The sequence below is a fragment of the Diabrotica virgifera genome, chromosome 5, assembly GCF_917563875.1.
Source record: "Diabrotica virgifera virgifera chromosome 5, PGI_DIABVI_V3a".
NCBI lineage: Eukaryota > Metazoa > Arthropoda > Insecta > Coleoptera > Chrysomelidae > Diabrotica > Diabrotica virgifera.
This window is the reverse complement of record NC_065447.1, coordinates 58,790,863-58,818,830: the sequence shown is the minus strand read 5'-3', so window position 1 is coordinate 58,818,830 and position 27,968 is coordinate 58,790,863. Positions and strand designations below refer to the sequence as shown.

Below are 27,968 nucleotides of genomic sequence, written 5' to 3'. Positions count from 1 at the left end.
ATTTCTCATTTAAAATCGAATGAGTAGGTAGAAGATGTAAAAGTGCAAGCGGGACTATTTCTACGTACACTAGGGAAACACTATGTGTTTATAGCTTTTTTTACCAATCAAAAAATAAATTTTTAGCAATGCAAATATTCAAAACAGATAAAATTTTACTTAAACTTTTAAAGGCGGTAAGCAGAATTGCTATTTTATTTTTTATTCAAAGGTTATTCGGGTTCAAAAATTGGAATTTTTCGATTTTTTGAAAGTTCAACCGCGTTTATCTCGAAAACTATGCATCCTACGAAAAAACTTGAAGGAACATTTTTTGGTTAGAATGACTCAAAAAATACAAAATATTGTTTTGTTTTGCGAGAAATCGCTGTTACGTAATTCCTCAACTTCTTTGTTTATAACAATCTTATCGACATCCGGATCAACTGTTACCCAAAAAATTCGTGTTCTACGGGCCAAAATACATAAAAAAACTTGGGTAAGTCCATCTGAATTAAGAAGGCCGTTGTACCCCCCCTGGCGACAGGACTACGTGTCAAAAATGCCTATTTGCTATATACAGGGTGAGGCAGATAAAAGTCCTATTAGAAATATCTCGAGAACTAAAGGAAACAGAATCATGAAAATTGGAATGAAGGGGTTTTGAAGAGTGATCGCTTTAATGAAAATATTTTAATCGATTTACTACTTCCGGTTATACCAGAATTGGCTTATAACTTCGTTTTTTTTAAATGGAACATCCTGTATATTTTTACATTTTTGGATTCTCCTGGATGTCTTCTTTCTTATAATATGAGGTTTTGTAATGTTATATAGGGTAGTTTAAAAGATAATTACGTTTTTTTTTTCTTAATTTCCTAGCAATATTCACACCCTGTAGAATTGTAGTAGTTTGACATCAAAAACTCTATTTATGTTCAAATGATTTTTAATATAGTCTACTATTGTTAAAAATTGTTAGTATAGCTAAGTGTTGAATTGTACTATACAGGGTTGGTCGAAACTGGGAAAAAGTATTTTCTAAGTTTTCTTAAATGGAACACCCTATATTTTATTACTGTAATGAAATGATATTTTATGCTATTTTTTATTTCTTAAGCATTCCCTATACCTAATTGCTTTAATTTGTGAGTTATTGGTGATTCAAGCCAAACATTAATTTCAACAAAAAATACGTAAAATTGCATTAGGTTGGCCGTGAAAATATTCAATCACAAATAATTTTTCGGAAATAAATACATATTAATCTAAACTGATCTTTAAAATTGCCAATAATGGTTGAGCTTTCAAAATACCTACGTAGTTAACATTCTTGGTGCGATTAACAATTAAGCACAAATTAAAGCATTTAGGTCTAGGGAATGTTTAAGAAATAAAAAGTACCATAAAATGTATTTTCATTGCAATACTAAAATACAGGGTGTTCCATTTAAGAAAATTCAGAAAATCCTCATATCGTGTTTCGACCAACACTGTATACTAAAATTTAACATTTAGCAATACTAATAATTTTTAATAATAGTAGACTATATTAAAAATCATTTTAACACAAATAGAGTTTTTGATATCCAACTACTACAATTCTACAGGGTGTGAAATTTGCTACGAAATTAATCAAAAACGGAATTAGCTTTTAAACAACCCTGTATAACATTACAAAACCGCATATTTTAAGGAAGAAGACATCGAGTAGAATCTAAAAATGTAAAAATATACAGGGTGTCCCATTTAAAAAAATGAAGTTTTAAGCAACTTCCGGTATAACCGGAAGTGGCAAATTGATGAAAATATTTTCATTAAATAAATCACCCTTTAAAACCCCTTTATTCCAATTTTTATGATACTGTTGCCTTTAGTTCTCTAAATATTTCTAAAAGGCCAGTTATCTGCCTCACCCTATACATATAATAGGACACAACTAATGATAGCACTTAAAAATTAAAAATTCCAGAAAATTAATAAATATGATAATGAAAACTACCAAAATTAGCATAAAGACGCAAAGAGATGAACTCAGTATGATTAAAGCAGCGCAACAAGGAAATGCCTCATCTCCTTGTTTTAGAATATGTAGGTACTAAGAAGTAAAACCAAAGGAAAACTAACAACAAAAAGTGGGCCAGATAATTACCTACGCTATATCGTTATAGTTATAGTGACTACGCTATTGTTGCAAAGAACAGAATTATAATGAAAGAATTGCTAGAAGAAATAAAAGACAACGATGCGATGGGAGACGATGAGACTCACATTAAATAAAGAAAAGTCAAAAGTATAATGGTTAGGAAAAAACCAATGAATGAAAAAATCAAAATAGAGAGTTAAGAATTTGTGGAAGTAGAATATTTCAAAAACCTGCCAAAAAAAAAAATGCCAAAAATAAAATAAAAGCTATTGGAAAAGCGAATAAAGCTCATTTTGAAAATAAACGATTACACACAAGCATAACACTGATTAAGATAAAACTATGATAAACATAGGTAACATAAATATATAAGACAATAATTATACCAATATTATTATATGCACCAGAAACAATGACAATGAGTAAAAAAATGAAAAAAAAGGACTTACGAATAGTTGAAAGAAATATCAATATAACCATACTAGGGCAAATTAAAACAGATCACAATGAATATCGAAGTATAACAAATGCAGAAAATAAAAGAGAACTGAAACAGATATCGTGCTCAAAACGAAGTAATGTAGAACTAGATGGTTTGTTTTAGGCCATAACTGTCTAGCGCGAGATGAAGCAGTGACATACGCGACGATAGAATAGAATTCAGGAGGAAAAAAAAAAGGGGGAAGACCAAGATCAAAGTTGCTGCATGAAATTGAAGAGGACTTACCAAACGCAGGAGAAAGACAATGGAAGGAAAAAATGGAGAGAGATCGATAAGACATAGGTGTCTCCATTTTTTTTATTTTCAGTGATTACATACGGAATAGTATAAGAGAACATAAATATCCAGATTATTATAAATTAATAAATGAAAATAGTTTCTGTACTTGTGGGATCGGTACTCACCGGAGGGACCGCAGACGTTCGGATACAATTAGCGTCTCTTTGCAAAGACAATGACGTCGACTTTGCAAAGTAACAAGACACTTACTCAACACACACTCTACACATTACACCTGAGTTAGTGATAAGTTATATAATTACGTGGCTAAAGGTTCTAGTTCTAAACCAAGGCCAGAATCAGAGAAAAAAAAAATAAATATCCAGAATACGTGATTTATAAAAAAAAATGTTATCAATAAAGATATTACAAACCAAAAATTATTTAAACAAAATTTCGATTAAGGAATTGAAGGCCGTCTTAATTTTATTTGAATTTTTATGTATTGATTAAATGTTGTTGGTGATATGTTTATTTTTATTTTATATATTTTTGGAAAAGATACCAGTTGACCTAGTGATGCATCTATATAAATATATATCTATATATAAACACAGGTATGAGCATAGCTGATTAGTTGTCACCAAGATTATTGGATAGACAGCACAAATAAAAGACTAGGTTTACTCTTTTCTACAGAATCCTATATTTCGTTCTTAGTCACTAACATCATCATTTGTTTACAAAAAGAGCATTGCACAATAAATGTTATTAAATTAAAAAGTATAATTAAATTTTAAAAATTTGGTCAGAATGACTAAGGACCGGTACTTTGCATCCCGGTTAGCTAACCGGGTTTAATCGGGACAGAAAATACTGGCTCTAAGAATAACAGACTCAATAAATGCAATTATAATTATTACCTATAATTATAATAAAAATTATAATTGAGCTGTATACGCTGTATATGTACGCTAATAGGTGAGCAACTGGATAAACAAGTTACTAATCTAAGAACTTATTTTCAGGCGCAGGAAGATCTTTTCAGGAGCAAGAAGTGCGCATAAACCACCAATCTAAGTAAGAAAAAATGCGCACCTGAATGGGTAAGCCTCTGCATGGGCGGCATCTGAATGAGATTAACCGAGAACATGTCGACAATTCAGCATCGAGACGGAAGGTGTCATACTTGTCATTCAGGATCAGGTTATTCCAACTAGAATTACCTGAAGTATATTGTCAAAGATCCTCAGGTCCAAAACGACAAATGCCGATATGGATGTCAAGCCCAAGAATCCATCCAACATCTTAGCGGGAGCTGCCAGGTGTTTGTCGGAACCGAATATAAAGAACGCCATGACTCAGTAGAAAATATTCTTCACCAGGAACTAGCTAGCAAACTTGGACTTCTCCAGACCGACCATCTCCCTTATTATCAATACGTCCCTGATAGAATGCTTGAAAACGACAGCTACAAGCTATACTGGGATCGGACTGTGCTTACAGACCAACGAGTAGCACATAATAGACCGGATCTCATACTAATTAGTAAACTTGCTAGGCAAACAACATTAATAGATGTGGCGATACATAAAAATAATCTGCTTGGTAAGCACAACGAAAAAATCACCAAGTATAGAGATCTCGAAATACAAATAAGGAGACAATGGAGAATGGAAAGTACCCAGACAATACCTATTGTTCTTTTTACTACTGAATTCATTCCGAAGAACCTCATAGAAAACATCAAAAAGTTGGGTCTAAATTAACATCTTTACAAGACTAGGCAGAAGGCTGTGTACTCTCGACGTCTAGATGCGTAGGAAAATTTTTGGGAGATACTCCAGCGTATCAAGTCGCCTAGGGCTCGATAACACGGAAAGAGTCCCACCAGAGCACAATCCTTTTGATACCATAGGTATCTGGGATGAGTCAATTTTCCCCTCAGAGGGAGTGTGAGCCGTATGACTAAAACTGGATTGCATTTATTAAGTCTGATACTCTTAGGGCCTGTATTTTCTATCCCGATTAAACGCCGGTTAGCTAACCGTGGTTTAATAGGGACAAAAAGTACCGGCCCTAAATATTCAAATATTTTTTCTACAAATGTTAAATGTGTTAAAAATGCAACTTTTAGCACTCCATAGGAGCGTTAAAAATGTTACTTTAAAGCACTAGTGCTTTAAAAATTTTAAGGCACTGCAGTTAAAATTGAAATGTCAAATTTTGAAAACAAACGTCAAAATATTTTTTATATTTCATTTATTAACATTATTATTAACAGTACAATTTGCGCAATTTGAAAAATGTTTTTAGAAAGTTTTTTAAAATTTAATTTAAAACTGTATTATTGCATTTTTAACACGTTTGTAAAAAAAACTATTAAAATTTGTTATATTATACAACAACAAAAGTAGATGCTATTCTATAGTTGTTATGATTTACGTATTGACAGTATAGGCAGTTTTGATGTAATGTCAAGAAAAATATAAAAATGGAATGACAGTCAAGTTCAAGTAAAAGTTTTTGTAGGTATTGTCCTGTAATTGAGAATGAATAAATTATAATTGTTGACATATAAGACGTTTGTAGAAAAAATATTGTATGATACACTTTTGTTAAAATTACATTTTTAAGCCACTCATGTGAATTGCAGAATTCGCTTCGCTCATTCTGCAAACCTTCACAATACTTCGCATGCGTGCCTTAAAATTGTATTTTTAACACTTATATTATAAATAACTATTAAAACGTGGGAACACAGAACAGTAATGTTTTAGAAACAATTATGTCAATATGTTGTCAATTTGACAGAAAGACATATTATTGTAAGGTAGAATCTGAACCAAAACAGTAGGGTCACTCTGCAAAAATCCTTTGTTCTCTATGTTCCATTTTGGTGACGGCGCATAGTCCTTTGCGCAGATGAATGACAGTTAACGGCATCCTACGTTTGCTGTGATTGGTCGTTATTGTCGCTTATTCAAAATTTTGTCTCAGGAGTGGATTGCAAAATTGTAACTGTCAAAATCGAGAGCGAGCTAACTGATTCTTCAGAACTACAATCACTAATGACATTGAAGTTTTTGTCAGTTTCAAGAAGGAACGAATATATCCTTGTTCATTTCTGAATATCTGTTCTTGTATGAATTGCCTTTTCATTGTGATCAATAAATGCCATTTCCAGAAAAGTCCTTTGGTGATAGTTATTTTCATTTGCCTACATCTTTACAGACTCAAAGTCTATATTATGACCTTCATTCACAACATGTGTAGCTAAAGAGCACCTGCCTGGACATAATCTACAATCACTTTTTATGAGACGTACCTAATACGATATTAAATTCGTCTAGTGGTTTGGCCAATGTATTGTTTGTCACAATCAATACATGGTACACTGTAAACTACATTAGGCAACAGCTCCTTTGGTGATCTATCTTTCACAGATGTTCAAACACGTCATCATTAATTAAAACTGATTTACTAGCTATTTTGATGTGTAACTGGTTTTTTACAATTCGTGTGCGTTTCGGCGTAATCTCTCTAATGAATGTGAATCTCTCTATTATCATTTTTAGTTGCATTATCATTATGACTTGAATTATTTATAATAGCTGGTGGGGCATATGGAGTGTTATAGTAGGTGCTTTAACATTACAGGAGGGTAATAATTGTCTAAAAACAGATTATATAGTTTTTTTAGATCAATTTTGTGGAATGACTCATCGGCAGTTCGATTAATCCTATTTCGCAGGGAAACATGTCTAACTGTATACTTAAACGGCAAAAGAATCATGTAAGAAGATGAAGTAAAATATTTAGGTGTGTACCTGGACAGAAGATTAAACTGGAGGAACCATATATTTACTAATCGAAAACAACTGGATCATAAGATGAGGAACGTGTATTAGTTGTTAGACAGAATAGTAGGAATTCTATGGTTCATAATCAATGAAGCCATCCATCCGGACGAACATACGTCAAAGGTGATAACAAAAGGTGCCCGAAAAAACATACAGGGAAACTTTACGTGCATCCGAATTATTTGCAAAAAGTTTAATAAATAGTCCCAAGGTTAAACCTTAACTACTGACGTGGATGTTTCAGAACGTAGACACTGACATGTGGTATGTCATACCGTTGCCTATTCTCGTTTGTTTTCAATATCAATTTGTCTTACATCACTGTATCTGTTTTTTACATCAACCACGAAATTATTCTTCACACTGCTGTGGAATAAAATACTGCTCCAAATAAAATAAACTTTAGTTTTTCAAGAAAATTATGAACATATGCATAATATTTAAAAAATGGTGGAGGTTTTTACAAAATCTTTTAGAACTGAATTACAAAAAAACTAGCGTTGGTAACTAAAAAATAGTAAAATATTGTTGAAAGCACTTGAAAACAGAACAACTGGATGAACTTGCTGCCATACTAATAGCGAAATAGTCGAAGCAATAAGCCATTGAACCTCCGAAAAAAGGACAAGATATAATAATTATTATTTAATAACTATTAAATAATAATTATTATTTTAATAATTATTTTTTCATTCAATTCGTGAATGCGCCAGGAAACTTTGTGAACCGGAGCCATGGTATAATTTTGAAAAACTGCATACAAAAAATGCATTCTTAAAGTGCATCTCAAACAGAAAATAAAAAAAATTCAGAACTCGTCAATTATCGGCGGAAATGAGTTCACTTTTGTTACTCGGAGGGATTTTGGGGTCGCTGAAAACGAATATGACGTCAAAAGTGATCTCCGGAATACCTGGTGCTCAGGGTACCCACTTTTATGTTGTTTTGGTTTATCTTAATTATATTTTTGGTTGGTGTTGCATTGGAAGGTCCCCCCCCCCCCCTAAGGCAAATATCGCTTCCCAAGGGAAATGTCTAGATCCGCCAATGATGAAGTTTTTGTTCATTTTATCTGGAAATATGTTAATAACAGAATCGAAGAAAGAGGGTTCTATCATTAATCCATTTAAAAAGCGTTACTCAATGAAAATTAAAGAAAATGACGATATTCGATCTTGCAATTGGGTATTTCTTTGGCATGTTTTAATCCGTTTCATTGCTGAAAAACTTCTTTCAACGGACGCACTTGTAGCCGGAATTATTAAAAATAGGTTTGCCAATTTAAAGGGTTCCTGTAATGCATTATCAAGTTCTGAAGACGTCAAATTAGGATACAATTCTTGTACATTTTCTTTAAATATAATTTGGATCATTATAAAGAACTGTCAATTCTAAACTAACTTTACTGTGTCAAATTTTTGTCCATATAGCTGTACAAATTGATGAAAGGCCCTATCTGAAAATGTTTTGCTTTAAATTAGAAAACCTATTTTTAAGTTGGATAATAGTCGTGTCAAAAATTTCAAAAAATGTCGTCAACGACATTCATCCATTTTTAATTGCACGCACACTCTAATAGGTAAGTAACCATTGTAACCATTCCAAAAAGTGGTAACGTGCCTACTAATATCCACAGCGCGCTTACGCCTTCGCCTTTCAAAATTTTCATACACGAGCCGTCTCCTACCGTCCGACCGATAGACGATGGACCTTCATTTGTATCCACATATAAAAGTGGTAACATTAACCTGCAACCGAGTCGCATAAACTCGCCGATATTTTCGTGCGTCTAGTTGACTTTTTAGTGAATTACTATTAACACTCATATTTCTATTGAAAAAAAAAAAGATAATAAAATGGAATGATTTCACAGTAGTCATAAAATAAATAAAAAGGATAAATAAATAATAAAAGGACAAAACGTATTGTCGAGTGTAGGCCACGAGAAGAAGCACTACGGAGCAGAGGACGACCACCAACCAGATGGGCTGACGATCTGAGGCGTATTGTCAGCAACTGGATGCAAGCCGCACAAAACAGAGAAAGACTGAAAGAGCTGAGGGAGACCTATGTCCAGCAGTGGATGAGTACGGGTTGATGATGATGATGAGTCATAAAATATTTATTTGCAAGATTTTTACCTGTTACCATTGGTAACAGTGGTTACATGGACTCTTCGCCAGTGAAAAGTTCCGTTAGAGTTAATAAATTAATAGATACTAAATGTGTATAAATATGTGTCAAATATAAGCATAATATAAAATATTGAAGAATAAGTTTAAAAAAGAGGTAGGTACATTACTGGATGCCACTCTGCAGGCCGGATTTGGGGTACTTGCGGCCCTAGGCCAAATTACCCCGAGCGGCCCTCGATAACTTCACGAGGAATTAAAGTATAAAACACATTTCATATTAATACATAACGTTTATTTTAATTTTACTTTTAGTATGGTATAACTAGACCCAAACCCAGACATCCAAAGTGAAAGTTATCCTCCAACACCAATTGTTCTATATGGTCCACATAATGTTCAGAAAAAAGTCACACCATTTTGAGTGTCGGGTTTGGGGGGGGGGAGAGGGGGGAGAAATCGGTAAATTCGTAGTTTTTTAGGCCCTATACATAATCCTTCTAAAATGAACGGTTTCAAAGTTACGAAGGTAGTATAGTATAATTGGTCCAAAAAAGGCCTAACCTAAACATCCAAAGTAAAAGTTTTTCTCCAACACCAAATTGTTCTATATGGTCCACATATTGTTCAGTAAAAAGTTACACCATTTTGAGCGTCTGGTTTGGGGGGGAGATGGGGGAGAAGTCGGTAAATTAGTAGTTTTTTTACGTATTTCGTCAATATTTCTAAAACTATGCTTAAGCGCAAACAATTTTCTATACAAAAATGTTCTACATAAAATTTAAAACAAAAAAGGTCCTATACATAATTGTTATAAAATCAACAGTTCCAGAGTTACGAAGGGTGAAAGTGGAGGTTTTCGATACTTTTTATATTTTTTGGGCAATTTCCTACTGATTTTCTTTAACAGGATTGGGTTTTATAATTCAAATTTGCTATTTCAGTGGCCGATGGTATGTTAGTGATAAGCCCTTGATGAAACGTCAACCTCACCACCCAAAATCTTCATTAATTTCCCAAAAAATATAAAAAGTATCGAAAACCTCCACTTTTCACCCCCCGTAACTCTGGAACAGTTGATTTTATAACAATTATGTATAGGACCTTTTTTATTTTAAATTTTATGTAAAACATTTTTGTATAGAATATTGTTTACGCTAAAACACAGTTTTAGAGATATTGACGAAAAACGTAAAAAAACTACTAATTTACCGACATCTCCCCCCAAACCGGTCGCTCAAAATGGTGTAACTTTTTACTGAACTATATGTGGACCATATAGAACAATTTGGTGTTGGAGGAAAACTTTTATTTTTGATGTCTGGGTTAGGCCTTTTTTTGGACCAATTATACTATACTACCTCTGTAACTTTGGAACCGTTCATTTTAGAAGGATTATGCATTGGACCTTTTTTATTTCAAATTTAATGTAGAACATTTTTGTTTAGAAGGTTGTTCATGCTAAACCGCATAGTTTTAGAAATATGGACGAAAAACCCAAAAACTACGAATTTACCGATTTCTCCCCCCTCCCCCCCCAAACCCGACGCTCAAAATGGTGTGACTTTTTTCTGAACATTATGTGGACCATATAGAACAATTTGTGTTGGAGGAGAACTTTCACTTTGGATGTCTGGGTTATGCCATCTTTTGGATCAATCTTATCATACTATTTTTAAAATTCGTACAAAATACAAAGCAAAGCATACATGAATAGAAATGCTACTAATGTTCTATTTGAATACGGTACATAAAAATGTTGTATTCACTAATTAAATAATTTTGGTTTACAAATTTGGATAAAACCCCAAAACAGCTCTAACAATATTAAGAATATAACAAATAAACTTCTAGATCGTTTAATTCTCATATTATTCTCTTATACTGAGAAACGTCAATGTCATGTTCTTAATTTGGATAAAGTTGGATTAGTGATTAACATTGACACTCACTCCACTCCATACTGATAATAAATCTCATATCTAAATTCTAACTCACTTTTCTAGCTTTTTGGCTGCAAAATATTTAATCAAATCAAAGTCTAAGGCTTGAAAAACCTCAGCATTTGAAACAAAACTAGTCAAACTAGACAATCTGGAATCTTCGTCAGAAGTCGAGTTCCTCAAGTAGTTTTTGGTTATTTTCAACACGCTGAATGATCTTTCTCCAGGTGCATAAAATGTCATCATTCATGCGCAAAATGCGCATGAATGACGAATACGCAAAGCTCTATCCTTATTCGGAAATAATGTTGTTAACTGTTTTTCACGAATAAGTTTCAAATACTTCAAAAGTGTATTCCTCGGAGGTTTGGTAACCTTGTTATCATAAGGTTCTTCCTCTTCATCAAATATACCTTCAACAAAGCCTTTGAACTGTACACACTCTTCTCGAAAGTCACCATCTACATTTGTCGATTTGATACTTTTTGTTGTTCTGAAGCTATTGATATTTATTGATACTTTTTAACCAAAATAGAAGCTTTTTCCCTGATTTCTTCATTGGAAATTAACGTTTTTTTAAAAATTCAAGTTCTTCATCTCCAGTTGTATAAAAACCAAGTTTTTCGTTTAATTCTGAATAAAGCCTGTCAATAACAACATTGAATGTATTAATCTTTAAGTCTTCTCTGCCATTAATGTGGAGTTCAGTGGATTTATCTTCTTTGTCTTCACTAGGGAGAGCTTTTTTTGCGGGCATCTTTTTATTTCAAGAATGTAAGTTTCATTTTTATACAACTCTTTTTCTCTTTTTCATAGGAATCAAAGTTGTCTCTCAGACTCAATACGTACTCCTTTAGAGATTTGTATTTGAGGAAAGACACATTCAAGTCTGTAGCAGTATTTTGTAATGTTTTGCTACTCTTGTTAAAACGTTGTAAAATACCATACCACATGTTCAGTAGAATAGCATTCTCTAATTTGAAAAATTGTTTACTGGTTCCATTAGCTTCAGCTCGGCTCACATTTATTTCCCCTGTATCTGCTGATATTTTTTTACTGCATCGTAGTAGCTCCAGTAGTTAACTAAAATAGCTTTTACAGCATGCCATTTGGCATCTTGTAACGTTTACTCTTTTTGGAAGGAGTTTCTTTTCGTTATTGCTATTTTTAACAATGTTTTCCAAGACAGCTTGTCTTGAAGTAGATGTACTCATGAAAACGTAAGATTCTTGAGTAAACGTGAATAGTTTTTTTACTGCCAAACAACAATCATTCGCATGTATGCCTACTAGATTCAATGAATGAACGGAGCATGGAACATGCTCAGTTAAATTGTTATGTTCTTTTATTAGCACTTGTAGACCTGTATACATATTTGCCTGACATATTCGAGTCATTATCATATGACTGGCCTCTCATATCGCAATTTTGGAACACAAAAATTAAATTTTTTTTCCAAAAAATTTTTTTTTACAAAACGCTGCGGTACCCCCATTTGGTTGCGGCCCCCTTCTGCTTGCGGCCCTAGGCCGCGGCCTAGTCGGCCTAGTGGTAAATCCGGCACTGCCACCTGCCACTGCCATCAATTCATGTTTAGTAGCAGAAAAACTGCTAATCTACCTTAAATATCACGTTTAATAAATTAAAATAAATAAAGATCTACGATCCAAAACCAAAACCCACCACCACCAACTTACTTTTATATGGGGATGACGGCTTCCTTTTACTACCGGAAGACTTGTTCTTGTTAGTACTAACTGAATTGTACCGAATGCCTAATATCCTGTGCCATATGCTGAGAAAATCCTTCATTTTGGAGGATTTAAGAAGGAACTACCGGGAATCCCAACCGTTAAATCAATAATAATCGCAAAAATTGTCCTGAAGTTCAAGGTGGAAGAATTCGGTGACTAAGAAGATCACCTTCGCAGTTTTTTGTATTAATGAAACTTGTATTCGAACGTCGTACACCTAAGGATATAAAAAAAAGTTATATAATGCAGTCGATCTTTTAAAGCTTGAGATATTTACCAATTTATCAAAGGTACTTAGATAATTAATTATTATCTTAAGCGGGTAGGCGCAAAATCTTGGTCCAATGCTATTTAAGTGCATTTTTTTCGAATCCTGAGAAAACTAATACCTAATAGTACATTCTTTCACGGTTTTTGCTCTAAATTGTAAAGAACCACTTGGATTGCCATGAAATTTGGCATACGCATGGCTTACATGTCAAAGAAAAAAAGTGATATTGTGCCAATGTGTGCTTTTGCCCTGGGGGTGACTTTCACCGAAAAAATATATGTCCAAAAAAGTCCGGAAATGAGTAAACTGACTAATTTTAAGTAACTTTTGTTCTATAGAGCTTTTCGCCAAGTCAACACTTTTCCAGTTATTTGCTAGTGAATATGTTAATTTTTCAACAAAATAACCACATTTTTAGACGGTTTTTCGCAAATAACTCAAAAAGTAAGTATTTTGTCGAAAAAACGTTCTCAGCAAAAATATAGCCTGTCAAAAAGTAAAAAAAATGGTGTACGCTTTAGGTCACTGGACCTTGTAGAACCAGAGTTATAGCCAATGAAAAATAGATTCATATTCCCCAAATTTCAAATAGAATATTTCGGCGTGAAATATCCAAAAAATTAAGCACTTTTTGTAGAAAACCCATTATAACTTTTTTAAAGTGTTTAAAGAAAGCTTCATTTCTGTGTTTATAAAAAGTTTCTAGCAATAAATTTAAGCAAGTTACGCTCAAAATAAAGTTGGTCCCTTTTGTTTTGGCAAAAAGAAAATCGGGAAGACCACCCCCTAATTAGCAACTTAAATGAAATTAATCGTTACCGCTCCACAAATTATTTTACTTATGTTGTGCTTATATGATCTGTAAGTTTCATCGATTCAATGTGCTTATTTTTAAAACAATTTGGGTTTAAAGTAAAAATTTTAAAAATTTTAATTTTGAAAAATATTTTTTTTTCAAAATAACTTAAAAATTGTTAGAGATACCAAAAATCTCGAAAAGCAAAAAAAGTCAGCATTACTTTTCTGAATATCATGTATTTTTTTGTTTTTCTCTTAGACAAAAATTGATTAAGATTTGGTGTTTCTAAATTTGCATACATTCGTGATCAGTGACTCGTTCAACCCCTTTTAACTACAGCCCTTTAAAAAAAATGACTTTGAACCGATGAAACTTACAGATTATATAAACAATACATAGACGAGTCAAAAAACTTGTGAAGTCGTAACAATTAAATTCATTTGTGATACTAATTAGGGGGTGATTTTCCCGATTTTTTTACCAAAGAAAAAGGGACTAACTTTATTTTGAGCGTAACTTGTTTACTTTTGATGCTAGAATTTTTTTTTATAAGACAAAAATGAAGCTTTTTTAAACACTTTAAATAAGTTGTAATAAGTTTTCCCCCGAAATGTGCTTCATTTTTGGTTATTTCACGTTAAAGTATTCCATTTGGAATTTGACGAATATGAACCTATTTTTCATTAGCTAAAACTCTGCTTCTACTAGGTATAGAGACGTGATATATACACCATTTTTTAAAAATTTTTACAGGCTATATTTTTGCTGAGAATGTTTTTTCGACAAAATACTTACTATTTGAGTTATTTGCGAAAAACCTTCTAAAAGCGTGGTTATTTTGTTGAAAAACTGAACATATTTACTGGAAAATAACTCGAAAAGTATTGACTTAGTGAAAAAACTCTATGGAACAAAAGTTACTTAAAATTAGTCAGTTTATCCATTTCTGGACTTACTTTGGACGAATATTTTTTCACCACCAAGAGGGGGTGAAAACCACCCCCAGGGCAAAAGCACACATCAGCACCATATCACTTTTTTTCTTTAACTTGTTAGCTATGTGTATGCCAAATTTCATGTCAGTCCAAGCGGTTCTTTAAAATTTAGAGGTTTTGAAATATTTTGCCGTTAAAGAACGGACTATAAGTATTTTTGAAAAATTTAAACACAGAATGAACGATTACATTAGTACGGAAGGCCTAAAGTCCCTGAAAACTTCTATGTTTATTTTAATAAGTTACAGGGATAAAAAAAAAGAAAAAAATTAGTGTGATTTTTAGTTTCAAGTATTTCATTCAAAAGAAACTTTTTGTTTATTCTAAGGGACTTTCAGCCCTCGATAATAATATAATTTTTCGTCCTGCGTTTAAATTTTTCAAAAATATTTATTAGTTTTCTCATGATTCGAAAAAAATGAATGCATTTAAATAGCATTGGACCAAGATTTTGCGCCTAGCCCCTTAAGGCATTAAAATCAGAAAAAATATTATAAGCTGTTAAGCTGTTCGAAAAACAATTTCTAGTCTGTCAATAAATCCTTGTTTTCTAAAATGTAGATAAATTGTATTTATTTTGATACTTCTCCAAGAAATTAAGGCCCCACCTTAAGAATGAGTCATTTTTGATGTCTCGAATTTCCTAAACATGTCCGATTTAAGTGATTTTTTAATATGTTATTTATAGGCTTATTGTTTAATAATATCGCTGTAATAATATTGTTGCTATACTAAAATCACAATAAAGATGCACTAAAAATAAACAAACCAATACACTATGAATGTTACGATTTACAATGTATAAACTTTGGTAAATCATGATTTGGGATTTACAATGTATACAGTCCCTGGCCATTATGAAATTATGACCACCTATGAATTTTTACAAAAATCAACTATTCCACTAGGTAAGTTTTATTTAAAATATTATTTTTAAATTTAGTTTTGTTATGCAATGTTAATGTTATGCAATAACTATAATATATTTAACAATAAACGACAATAAAATATTTGAAAATATTACGTATTTATATTTTTTTAATATTTTGTTGAACTTCTGACCTTAATCAGATGGAAAATATTTGGAAGCTTTTAAAATGAGAAATTTCCGATGAAAAGGTCACTAGCAAAATTGTTTTTATTAAAGAACTAATATATCATTGAAACCACAATGACAAATTAAAGCAAAAAAAAATTTAACTGCATTCAAAGTATGCCAAGACGGGTACTAGCGGTAATCAAAGTTAGAGGGGGCTCAGCAAAATATTTAAAAAATGCAAATATGTGATATTTTCAAATGGTTTATTGCTGTTTATTATTAAATGTATTATATTTGATAATAAACACCCATAAAACATTTAAAAATATCACATATTTTTATTTTTCCAATATTTTGTTGAGCCCCCTTTAACTTTGATTAGCGCTTGTATCCGTCTTGACATACTCTGAATGTAGCTAAATTTTTATTGCTTTAATTTGTCATTGTGGTTTCAATGTTATATTAGTTCTTTAATCAAAACAATTTCGTTAGTGACCTTTCATCGGAAAATACTCGTTTTAAAAGCTCCCAAATATTTTCCATCTGATTAAGCTCAGAAGTTCAACAAAATATTAAAAAGGATATAAATATGTAATATTTTCAAATGTTTTATTGGTGTTTATTATTAAATATAATATAGTTAATGTATAACATTAAAAATACATCACAAAATTTAATTTAAAAATCATATTTTAAATAAAATGTACCTAGTGGAATAGTTGATTTTTGTAAAAATTCATAGGTGGTCATAACATTATGGCCAGAGACTGTATACGTACATTGTAAATCATGATTTGGGAGTGATCCTCTAACATTCAAGTGTCTTGATTTGATTATTTCTAGTGCATCTTTGTGATTTTAATATAGACAGGTAAATTGTCATTGTATACCTGGTGTAGGTACCAATCAAACTGTTTTTTCTCAAAGTTCGCAACACCCTGTGGAATATTCTAGCATTTATAAAATACTGAAATTAAAACCCAACTATAACTCCAGGTTTTCTCAACATTCTGTTTTTTATTCGTTCGCTTATGTTTAATAATAAAAAGTTAGGTACTTTACCAACTAGCCATGTTTTTCATCAACACATGGTGTTTTTAAACAAGTATGACAAACTTTAAGGGGAAATTCTGCATTAAAGAATAATGGCAGTTTGCTTTAAAAACGTATGTCAGCAAATGCTTCGTTTGCTAGATACGGGATGTTGAAATTTTTTATACAAACTGAAACTGACGATTTATTTATTGCTTTAAAACCGGTTGAGATATGCAAATGAAATTTGCTGGGTTTTAAGAGTAGGTCTGGATCCCGCGTACCAAAAAAAGTTTATTAATAGCAAGCTGAAAATTTGTTAATAACTTAACGGTGTCTAGTCGGATAAACTTCGATGTACGAGAATACTGGAACAGGGGAAGTTTTAATTGTGGAACAGGTTACAGGTTTTGAGCGTCCGACTACGAAAACGTCCCATGTATTTTGTCGGACAGAACTTCCAATTGATTTGTTACCCTTTCATTAAACTCTCATGCAAAACTCAGACTGCTATTTACCACCAACATAATTTCTGTCAGTTGACATGTTCTACGTGTTGGACTTATTAAAATGTCAAACATATTTGTCGGACAAACATTTTTTCATATGATATAAATTTTTCTATTGAATAACCTTAAAAAAAACCTGCTAGTTTTCACAATCATAAACTTGTCAGGATGACACGTTCCACAATTAAAACTTCCCCTGTTCCAGTATTCCCGTATATCAAACTTTGTCCGACTAGACGCCGTTAAGCTATTAACAAATTTTCAGCTTGCTAGTAATAAACTTTTTTTTGTACGTGGGATCTAGGCCTAGAGGTTGCGCATTTTTTGACATAAATTAATAATTTTGTATTCACCATTGACAATATTATAACACCGATATTGTTAAAAAATAAGGCTATAACATATTATAAAAATCACTTAAATAGGACAACAGGTTTAGGAAATTCGAGACACCAAAAATGGCTCATTTTCAACGTTCTTAGTTAATTTTTTGGAGAATACTATTACCAGATTTTTCCTACTTATTTCAGTTTAACTTTTAACTTGTTGTTCTGAAGCTATTTTCTTGTGGCATTTTTATAATCAAGTATATTTAAATGGGAAATAAGCTAAATAAAATAAAAATAAACAACATTCAAAACAACAAACACTTTGAGATCTATTCTATCTAAAACTAAACCTAACAGTGAACAAGAAAGAACAAAGAATTGTATTTATAAAATACCTTGTGAATGCGAACAGTTTTATATAGGTGAAACGTCAAGACCAATAGACGTTAGAGTAAATGAACATCAGTCTTATATAAAAAATAGAGAATTTGATAGATCTCAAATATGTCAACACGCATGGGATAATGAACATAGAGTTCAGTGGAGAGATTCAAGTATAGTCCTAAAAGAAGCAGATAGTAAAAAGAGAAAAATCAAAGAAGCGGCTCTAATTATGCTAAATGAAACCAATTGTGTCGCAAATTCCTCGGTAGAATGCAGTAGGATGTGGTTACCCATATTAAAGGAGGAAGTCAATAGAAAGAAAATACCACAATTAGTAAATCAGTAACATATCGAGTTAGTACATATTTAGTATTTTAGTATTATTTAAAATTTAAAATATCAAGTCAGAATTTGGTATTAGTTTTGAGAGTAAACTAAATGTAAACCCAAATACTTACGAAGTCGGGATAGTATCACGAGGTTTTTCCTGGTTTTCCTTCGTGATTTACTATGAAATCTCTAACGCGAGAATTTCAGTGCCACCGTTGCATTTGGTTGTCTTTTTAAAGACAGATTACATGCTATGATTTTTTGTGGCGGATATTCTTGAGTTGGGATTGATTTCATGTAATCGAATGAACTATCTTTTAGTAAAGTCGTCCCAGGAACGCAACTCATCAATATTGGCAATATCATTTTAAAGTCGTCTACTTTAAAATGTATAATACGTGTCTGAATTGCCGATATAAATGAGTCAGATTAAATAAATTATTAGAAGAATTTTTTACTAAGCAACAACATTTTTATTTATTTAGTATTATTTTGTATTTTGACAACGACACCCGACTTGGGCGTCGAAACGTTAATAAAATCATTTTTAGGTAAAATTGTGGCTTATTTCCCATTTAAATATACTTGATTTTAAATTGTTAAGTTATTTTTGTCGGATTTTCTGATATTGCCTTTTTATTTTCAAAATTTGGATAACAACATCCTTAGGATGCTTTAAAGAATACTTTATCACAATATTAAAGAAAAATATTTTTTTGAAAAAAATAATTGTTTATAACAAATTAATGAATATGTATTTTAAAAAGGATCATGTATATGTTATAATTTTTATATGCTACTTCAAATAAAAAAAAAATTTAAATTGGTCCATTATTAACGGAGATATTGCAAACTACTCCTCCATCACTTTTTCTCACTTCACTTTCAATAAGTTTTAATATAAGGTCGCTACGAAAATCATTATTTTTCAAAATATTCTACAATTTTTACTATATTATCTATAGATGGCATTGTTAAGTAGTAGGCTTGATAGATGTAGGGTTGATAGATGTAGGAACTCCGCACTTTTAAATGTTAATATTGATAAATAAACAAATTATGAATTTTTAAATTTGAAAAAGCTATCTCGGCAAAAATGGTCTTAAGAAACCTTTTTTTGAAATTGGTTTTTTTGTGAATGTGTTAATAATTACCAGGATCATGAATATCGAAACAGCATTTTAATATTTTTAATCTCGGCGATGTTATTAAAGTTTTAAATAAATTACAACAATTTTCAAACGCCATAAAAACAAAAAAAAATAGTCCCCCAAAAGTGGATATTCTGTCGCAAACAACCGCGTTCTTGAAATTGAAAAAATTGTAATATGAATAAACAAATTAAATATCTCATACACTACTAAATATTTTTCAACCAATTTTTTTTGCTTTATACTGGTACCACAATGCAACTTCTTCTGCAAAGTAAAATGCTTTATAGTGCATATTTATAGTGCAAATAATATTTTTTTGCAAATTTGTTTTTCAATATTGATTTACAATTATTTAAATAAATCAAGGGTCAAATTTAATTTAGTAAGTCTTATATGAAAGGTTTTTTCTTCCACTTTGCTGGCAAAAATCGTAAAAACTTTCATAAAAGTCTGAATTTCCGTAGCAGTTTAAAAAATAAATTTTGTGGAAAATTTACCCATTTTTCATTGTTTAAATAATGATCTCATATGAATAATATACTATCTTAAAAAATATCTTTTGTTATCACCTAAACTTTGATATAAAATTTGTTCCAAACTGTACGGGATTACATTTTGTTTTTATTTTATATTACTGGGGTATAATACTGTTAGTTAATTTATGTATATTATTGTCATTTTATATTGATAAGCGTTTAGTTGATATTTGCGATATACTTGTGAATTTTTGTAAATGTGAATTTTTTGGGAAATAACGGAACCTTTTTTTTTTTTTTTTCTCTGATTCTGGCTTTGGTTTAGAACTAGAACCTTTAGCCAATAACGGAACCTATAAGGGAAAATTACCAAATATTTTAACGAAAAAAACTTTCGATCAGTACATACTGCCGATCTGAAATATAGGCATCTAGTAACAACATATTACACAAGAAACTCCAAGTATCTCAGAGCGTGACCAGACATCTCGTAACGCGACAGTTCGTAACGGCGACAGTTCGTAACGTCCAAATTGAATTATTCTGTTTATTTTTGTTAACGTGGATACTAACTGTTATTACAGTTATAATTAAAATTATGTTTCTTAAATTAACGAATTAGTACCGGGATAAACATGTTTAACACATTTTATGTTTTGTGTTTCAAAATATGTTAAAAGACTTTAAACACAAACAAATATTTAAATACATACAAACTTTTAACAATATTTTTAAAAGTTTATCCCTCTTATTGTTCCTTAAATTTGCATATACCTAGACAAAGGAATAATGAAGTAATTCATGAAATATTTAAGCCAATAACCGTCTTTAGACATTCCCAATTTTGTAGTAAAAATTTTGTAAAGGAAAGAATATAATTACCTGTTATTATAATAAACCTTGTGATTGGTTATATAGCGTTGGGGTATTCAATCAACGGTTATAGTTGATACGAGGGATGGCTTTTAATACTTTAATACTAGGTTTAAATATTTTTATTATATTCTGAAACACGAAATATGAAATGCCTTAAAAATGTTTATCCTAATACTGAGTCATTAAATTGATAAACATAATTTCATTTATAATTGTAATAACATTTAGTTTCCACGTTAACAAAAATAAACATAATAATTCAATTTAGATGAATTGTCCGTTACGAATTTGTATAGTTACGAACTGTCGCCTTTACGAAGTGTCGCCGTTACGAACAAGATGGAACCATCTCAGAGAGCTTGGAACGGAGAGTGTTAAATACGAATATTAAACTCAGCGATCGCTTTCCAATAAAGAAATACGAAGACGATCAAAAGCAACAGACGTAATCCAAAAGTTTGCCATGTTAAAATGGAACTATGCAGGACATATAGGAAGAATCGAAGACAACGCGAAGGGAATTGTTGAATGAAGACCAAGAGCAAACAAGGGAAGTAGAGGTCAACCTGAAACCAGATAGACTGATGACATCAAGCGAATGGCTGGTCACGAATGGATGCAAAAAACAACAAACTGATATTGGTTGCAAATGGGTTTTTTGGCTACTATATACCTAATGCATTATAAATACAAAAACGCCCGTCACAGTTCGGACGAGAAATTTAGTTATTAACAAATAAGCGTCAAAAATGGCAGTTTTCTTGTTTAAATCGTTACAGGTAAAAATAAGGTAATTAAATATCTTACTTATAATATTCTACTTTTAACAGATGAGACAAGGTTTAAAATGGCAATTTTTGAATTTTGGTCCGATCATTTGTTACTTCGAAAATGGTAAAATAAGTCTAAAATTTCAAAAATAAAAAATGTGCTATAACTTTTGCGAAAATGAATTTAAGACTTTGTGGAAACCACATGAAAGAAGAATTGTCATATTTTTAACGTATTTAAAAAAATATTAAAAAGTCATTTTTATCAGTCCGAAATCATTTTACTAAAATAGAGTCATTTTTGGCTTAAAAACAATTTGAACAACTTTGTTAATATTGACTGTAGGCTAAAACTACAATAGGATTTGAAAAGCTGGTATTTTTACACGAATTCAAAAACTTTTTGCTTAGGTTAATTACGGTCAAAATTAGCAATTTTTTTATTTAATTGACAGCTACTTTTTTATAACAATTAAGCAAACTAGAGCCATTTTGAAGTTGAAGGTATATAGTTTATGTGTAAAAGTTTGAGTGAACTTTGAACATCAAAAGAGTGGTTAATAAAGCTTTGAAAATGACGTCCTAACGAAATCGATTCGTGGTCGGTGGAGGGGAAATATTAAAATCCGTGCACTCAAAAAATGAAACTGATTCTTCAAACATATGCTGCGATTAATATCGCAGGAGCTTGTTGATGGATTTTGATCATATTATTTTTAATTTGTATGTACTCGTAGTGTTATAGAGTACGTTATGTACACACATCCCCACCTAACATTACAAAATGTTAGGGTGAACCCCCTTATCACTCAGGGATATGAAAAATAGATTACGACCGCTTCTAAGGCCTACCGAATATACATATATAATTTCATAAAAATCGGTCAAGCTGTCTCGGAGGAGTATGGCAACTAACACTGTGACAGGAGAATTTTATAGATGTAAAAATATAGATTTCTATTAACAAATAGGGGTTGGTAATAGAAGAGTGAAAATTAAGGGTTTTATGTATTTTTTATTTCTACATCATATAAAATTAAAGTAGATAATTATGTCCAAAATAATTAAAAAAAAAATGTCAGGGGGCAAACCCCCTTATAACTTATGGGTATGAAAAATAGATTAAAACCTATTCTCAGTCCTATAAGATATAAGTGTAAAATTTCATAAAAATCGGCCAAGCCGTTTCGGAGTAGTATGGTAACTAACACTGTTACAGGAGAATTTTATGTATATGTAACTGTGAATTAAATAATAAAAGTGGCTAACTTTGACCCTAATTAACCTAGGCAAAAATATTTATTTTGAAAATTCGTGTAAAAATACCAGCTTCTGAAATCTCAAAGTAGATTTACTCTACAGCAGGGGTTCCCAAACTTTTATGTCTGGCGACCCACCTTCTGATATTTTTTCATATTCGCGACCCATCCCTCACATATGATGATATGTTATATGTACGTTATTCAGCTACTGTAAGAGACACGCCGCGACCCACCTAAAATTCGCCCAGTGGGTCGCCGACTCACCGGTTAGGAAACGCTGCTCTATAGTCATATTAACAAAGCTATTCAAATTATTTATAAGCCAAAAATGACTCTATTTTAGTAAACAGTTTTCGAAGTGATAAAAACGACTTTTTAATGATTTTTTCAATACCTTGAAAATAAAACTATTCGTCTTTCATGTGGTTTCCACAGAATGGCTATATCATTATTATTTTCTGAACAATGACATTGCGAAAAAAAAGCTCTTTGCGATAAACAAATTAAATAAAACTTAAACTAACCGACGAATCATTTTAAATTTCTTTGTGAATTATACGGACTCAACTTTTCATGCAATATGAAAGTCTTAAGGCCATTTTCGCAAAAGTTATAGCAAATTTTTATTTTTGAAATTTTAGTCTTATTTTGCAATTTCCGAAGCAACAAATGATCGGACCAAAATTCACAATATGCCATTTTAAACCTTGGCTCATCTACTAGAAGAAGAATACCCTAAATAAGATATTTAATTTCCCTATTTTTACGTGTAACGTTAAACGAAAAAACTGCCACTTTTGACGCTTTTGTTAATAACTAAAGTTCTCGTCCGAACTGTGACGAGCATTTTTGTATTTATAATAATGTATTAGGTATATAGTACGCAAAAAAACCATTTGCAACCGGGCTGCTCAAGTGTCCCGACAAAAACCTTATTTCCCTGGACTAATTATTTGGCACACCTAAGAGAGGGTTACAACTGACGTTCGATGCAATAGCTGTTGATGATGATAGGGAAAACGAGGTAAAGGAATAGAAAATAATGAGGAAGAAAACAAATAGAACGTAGTCGTATATCACGAAGATTGGTAATATGGAATTAAGACCATACGGAACTGTCATCCAACCAGTTTACTGTATTAAATTGCAGTGAATATTGAACAATAAAAAAATTGTTTTGCTTATATGAGCCAACGAAGTGTGCTGAGAGAGACTTTGGTAGAGTTGGGAGATAGAGTGAGATAAAACAAATGGAGAAGATGATGGAACGTCGAAGGCACGGATTATATGAGCAACCGTAAAATAAGCAAGATCTTAAAAAAATCCAGTGGTGTCTTTTTATGTGTTCGAAAGAATACGGGACAATCAAATGGGCAAAAATATGTGGCCGACAGGTGAGAGAAGAAAAAAAGGTACTGATCCCAAAAAAGTTATATTTATATAAAAATATTTTATAAGAGAACGGGTTGAAAATTTAATGGCGCCACACACTCAATCTAGAAAAATTCAGAAATTTAAGCTTTCAGCTTTCTTGAGCCCCCCCAAAATTTAAATATATTATTTTTGTTTTTAGGTATTTAAATATATTATCAGTATTGAACAAGTAATGGAAGTAAAATACCTTGGAATTACATTGTCAAGTTACGGAGACCTAGACAAAGAAGTGAGAAATCAAGTACAAAAAGCAAATAGATTGGCAGATGCCTTAATAACACTATATGGCGAAACCGACATATTAACACTGAGATGAAGTCAAGAATTTATAAAGCCAGTGTAAGACCAATAATGGCATATGCATCAGAAACAAGACCCGATACAGCAACAACACAAAGACTACTGGAAACGGCAGAAATGAGAGTACTGAGAAGAATTACAGGAAATACACTGAGAGAACGAAAGAGGAGCGAAGATATTAGAAGACAATGTAACGTACAGTGTATAAACGAATGGACACTAAATAGAAAAAAAGAATGGAATAACCACACAAGCACAATATGGGAGATACGTGTAGTCAAAATAGCACGAGATAAATCACCAGCGGCAGAAGAATTATCGGCCGTCCGCACAAAAGATGGAGTGACAACCTTCCATAGAGGTATCCAATCCGCCAATGAACAAGCAGAATCGCTTATAACGAGGAAGAAGAAGAAGAAGAAGAAGAAGATTTTTTTTCTCGGGAATCCTTTTGGTATTTCCATAATGATATTTTAAACGGCTATATCATTCCTTAAGAGGATCGGTACGTATTTTCGGTTGCAATGCTATTCAAATGGGGATTCATTTTTTTCGAATCCTGAGAAAACTAATAAGTATTTTTGAAAAATTTAAACGCAGAATGAAAGATCACGTTATTAGCGAGGGCCGAAAGTCCCTGAGAACTTCTATAATGTTTATTTTAATAAGTTACAGGGGTGAAAAACTAAGAGAAAATTTAGTGTGATTTTTAATTTCAAATATATTATTCAAAATAAACTTTTTATTTATTCTAAGGGACTTTCGGCCCTCGGTAATAATTTATTCTTTCATTCTGCGTTTAAATTTTTCAAAAATATTTATTTGTTTTTTCAGGATCCGAAAAAAATAAACACTATGGCGTGGTAATATTTTCCAAATCTATCTTTGTCTTACAACGCACTCAGCCGAATATAATATTGTCAGCATAATATATTGTCAGTCAGACACTGACAATCAGTGACAATTTTAAATATTTGACATTGCATCGGCAATATGTTGAGTTATTGATTAAATATTATTGAAATATTGTGTATTTGATAAATAATTGATTTAAGACGTGAACTTAATAAAAAGTTATTTATTGTGTATTATTTGTGGAAGAGAATACATCAGGATAATATATTCTGTGATCCAAGTATTTTGTTGTTAAAGATGTTCAAAATTGTAAGCGTTCCATAACAATATATTATTAAAAAATCACTTTAACACTTTTCTTTTTTTCTCGATTGAGTATTAGTCTTTGTTGTACAAATAAATTATTACAATCACTGAATACATAGTTAGTGAAAAAATTATCACATTTATTAACTGAATTAATAATTTCCAATTATAAAAATAACAGTTATCCAAGAAACTTTCAAAACCCATCTCTTTAAATTAATGATGACATTTTCAAGTAGAATGACATTCTAGTAATGTTTACATATCAATACCAGTGTGAATTTTACTACACGTAATTTGCCGTGTAAAGACAGAAAAAGTAGGGATACACGTAAAATATTTGCGAATTATGTACCCATAGCCTTAAATATTTTCTGAGAATTATTAATAAGTACGGAGGAAACGTATATAATTTCTCTGCATAGAGTAGCTGTGTTATCAACATATTTGGATGCAAAATTCCTATTACTCATTTAAGCAAGCACAAATTCAGAGCAAAACAAAACTATAAATTATTTTTTTTTAATTTATATTAAAAATAATTTTTTTGTATTTTCCGTTAAGATTTTTCTACTATTTTCATTTAAGTAGGGTTAAATTAAATTAATTTTGTTTGAAGGTTTTGATTTAAAATATTACAAATATCTATTTTGATTTTTATTTTTTGCATATTATGATTGTAGAAAAAATATTGCAGGCAATTCATATGTAATTTTACCACATCGAAAAATATCAGGATATCGTAGTGAAACATAATAAATTTAAGGCACAAACATTTCGGGCAAAATAAATTTAAATATTTTTTAAAAATTATCAACTAAACAATATTAATATTATTGAAAAAAAAATAAAAAGATGAGATGAATATTGAATTTTTGAAGTTAAATTTATCTAAAAAATTGAAAAGGAAAACTGTAAATATTTTCATTAAAAAAATTCTAGTCAATAAATGTGATACGAAACTGAACTTGCACAAAACTTGAGAAAATATAGTGAATTTAAAAATTAAAAAAACATTAAATTCTTTATTATAAAAGGGAAAATTTGCATAATTTGCAAATAATGCAATGCATTATAATATAATTTAAAGCTTTGAGAATGAAGAAATTATTTTTAGAACCAAAAATACATATTTTTCTGTTTTAGAAATTTTATTATTTATTTAAATAATGTGGTAATAAGCCTTATCTAGTACCTTATCAAAAAAGGCAAAAACAAATAAACAAACAAAAAAGAAACTCACATAAACAGACCAATAATAAAAATCAATCACTAAATTCACTTAACCTAACCGATAAATAAACTCAGCGAAAAAAACGAAGCAACCATTCAAAAACTCCGAAAATTAACAAGTCACTTCAATTTGTTCATAATATGACACATTAACATCTAATAAGTTTTGTATAAAAGATTGTTTAATATATAGAGTTCGTTCTTGTACTTTCACTGGCCAATCACAGGCTGGTAAAGTGCCCCCACTCGGCTGAAAATCAAACGTGCACGCTGTTTACATTGAAAGCCGGTAAGATTCAGGTGCAATGTTGATATTTGCGGTCTTGGCGGAATTTATTCAAAATTGGTAATTAGTGATGTGTACAAGGAGGTGTCGATAGTTTTATATTTATATTATCTCCGTTGGCAGTTTCTTTATATTTTATCGATTCTTCCGCTTACGCTACCAAGTCTGGTAATTATTAGTAATTATAGTGTTCTAGTAGATCATACAGATGAGTCCATGGCTCTTTAACCGTGCGTCATTAATACCTAGCTAGATAAAACACATAAGTACTTTTTATCTAGCATATTAAGTGCGTTCGCGGGTGCCTGTCGGCGACTAGTCGGCGAAAAATTAGCAGCAAAACGCATGCGCACTTTAAAATGATATAAATAATATCGTTAATAGATAAATATACGAGGTATATTTACCTAGTATAATTTAATAATTAGTTATTAATTAAAAGTCAATATACCTTGTATAATTATCTATTAACGGTATTATTTATATTAAGTGAGGTTAGAAATTGTCAGCGACAATTTGTCCACTGTACCCGCGAACGCAACTACTGTCTTTCACGCATGAAACTAAAGACAAACCAGCTACCGCCTGTTATTAAGTAAAGACACATGTTATTTTTATGAACGCTCTAGACTCTGTGCATCGAAAAGAGATAAGGTACTGTACAAAAAAGACGCTTGGGGACGTTTTCAGATTTTAAGTATATTTTGTGACGTTTCTGGTTTGCTTACTTGTGGTTGTTAGTTTGTTGGATTTTTTGCTCTTTTTTGTCATATTTTTGCATTTAGAAGTT

General features: G+C 31.3%; 1 protein-coding gene across 3 annotated transcripts in view; it reads right to left on the bottom strand.

Moving 5' to 3' along the window:
* Positions 1-27,968, bottom strand: part of LOC114331101 (scavenger receptor class B member 1-like) — a 475,489-nt gene that overhangs the window by 157,872 nt on the left and 289,649 nt on the right. Inside the window, exons 1-2 of one of the 3 annotated variants that reach the window (XM_028280572.2) lie at positions 26,903-27,104; positions 12,482-12,755 (exon numbers count right to left, since the gene is read on the bottom strand). The exons of 1 other annotated variant lie outside the window; for it this stretch is intronic. In XM_028280572.2, coding sequence (XP_028136373.1) covers positions 12,482-12,596 — 115 coding nt within the window. In that variant the 5' untranslated portion in view covers positions 12,597-12,755; positions 26,903-27,104. Of the gene's footprint in view, positions 1-12,481; positions 12,756-26,902; positions 27,105-27,968 lie in introns of those variants that run through there. One more of the 3 variants, XM_050652550.1, reaches the window with a different exon arrangement.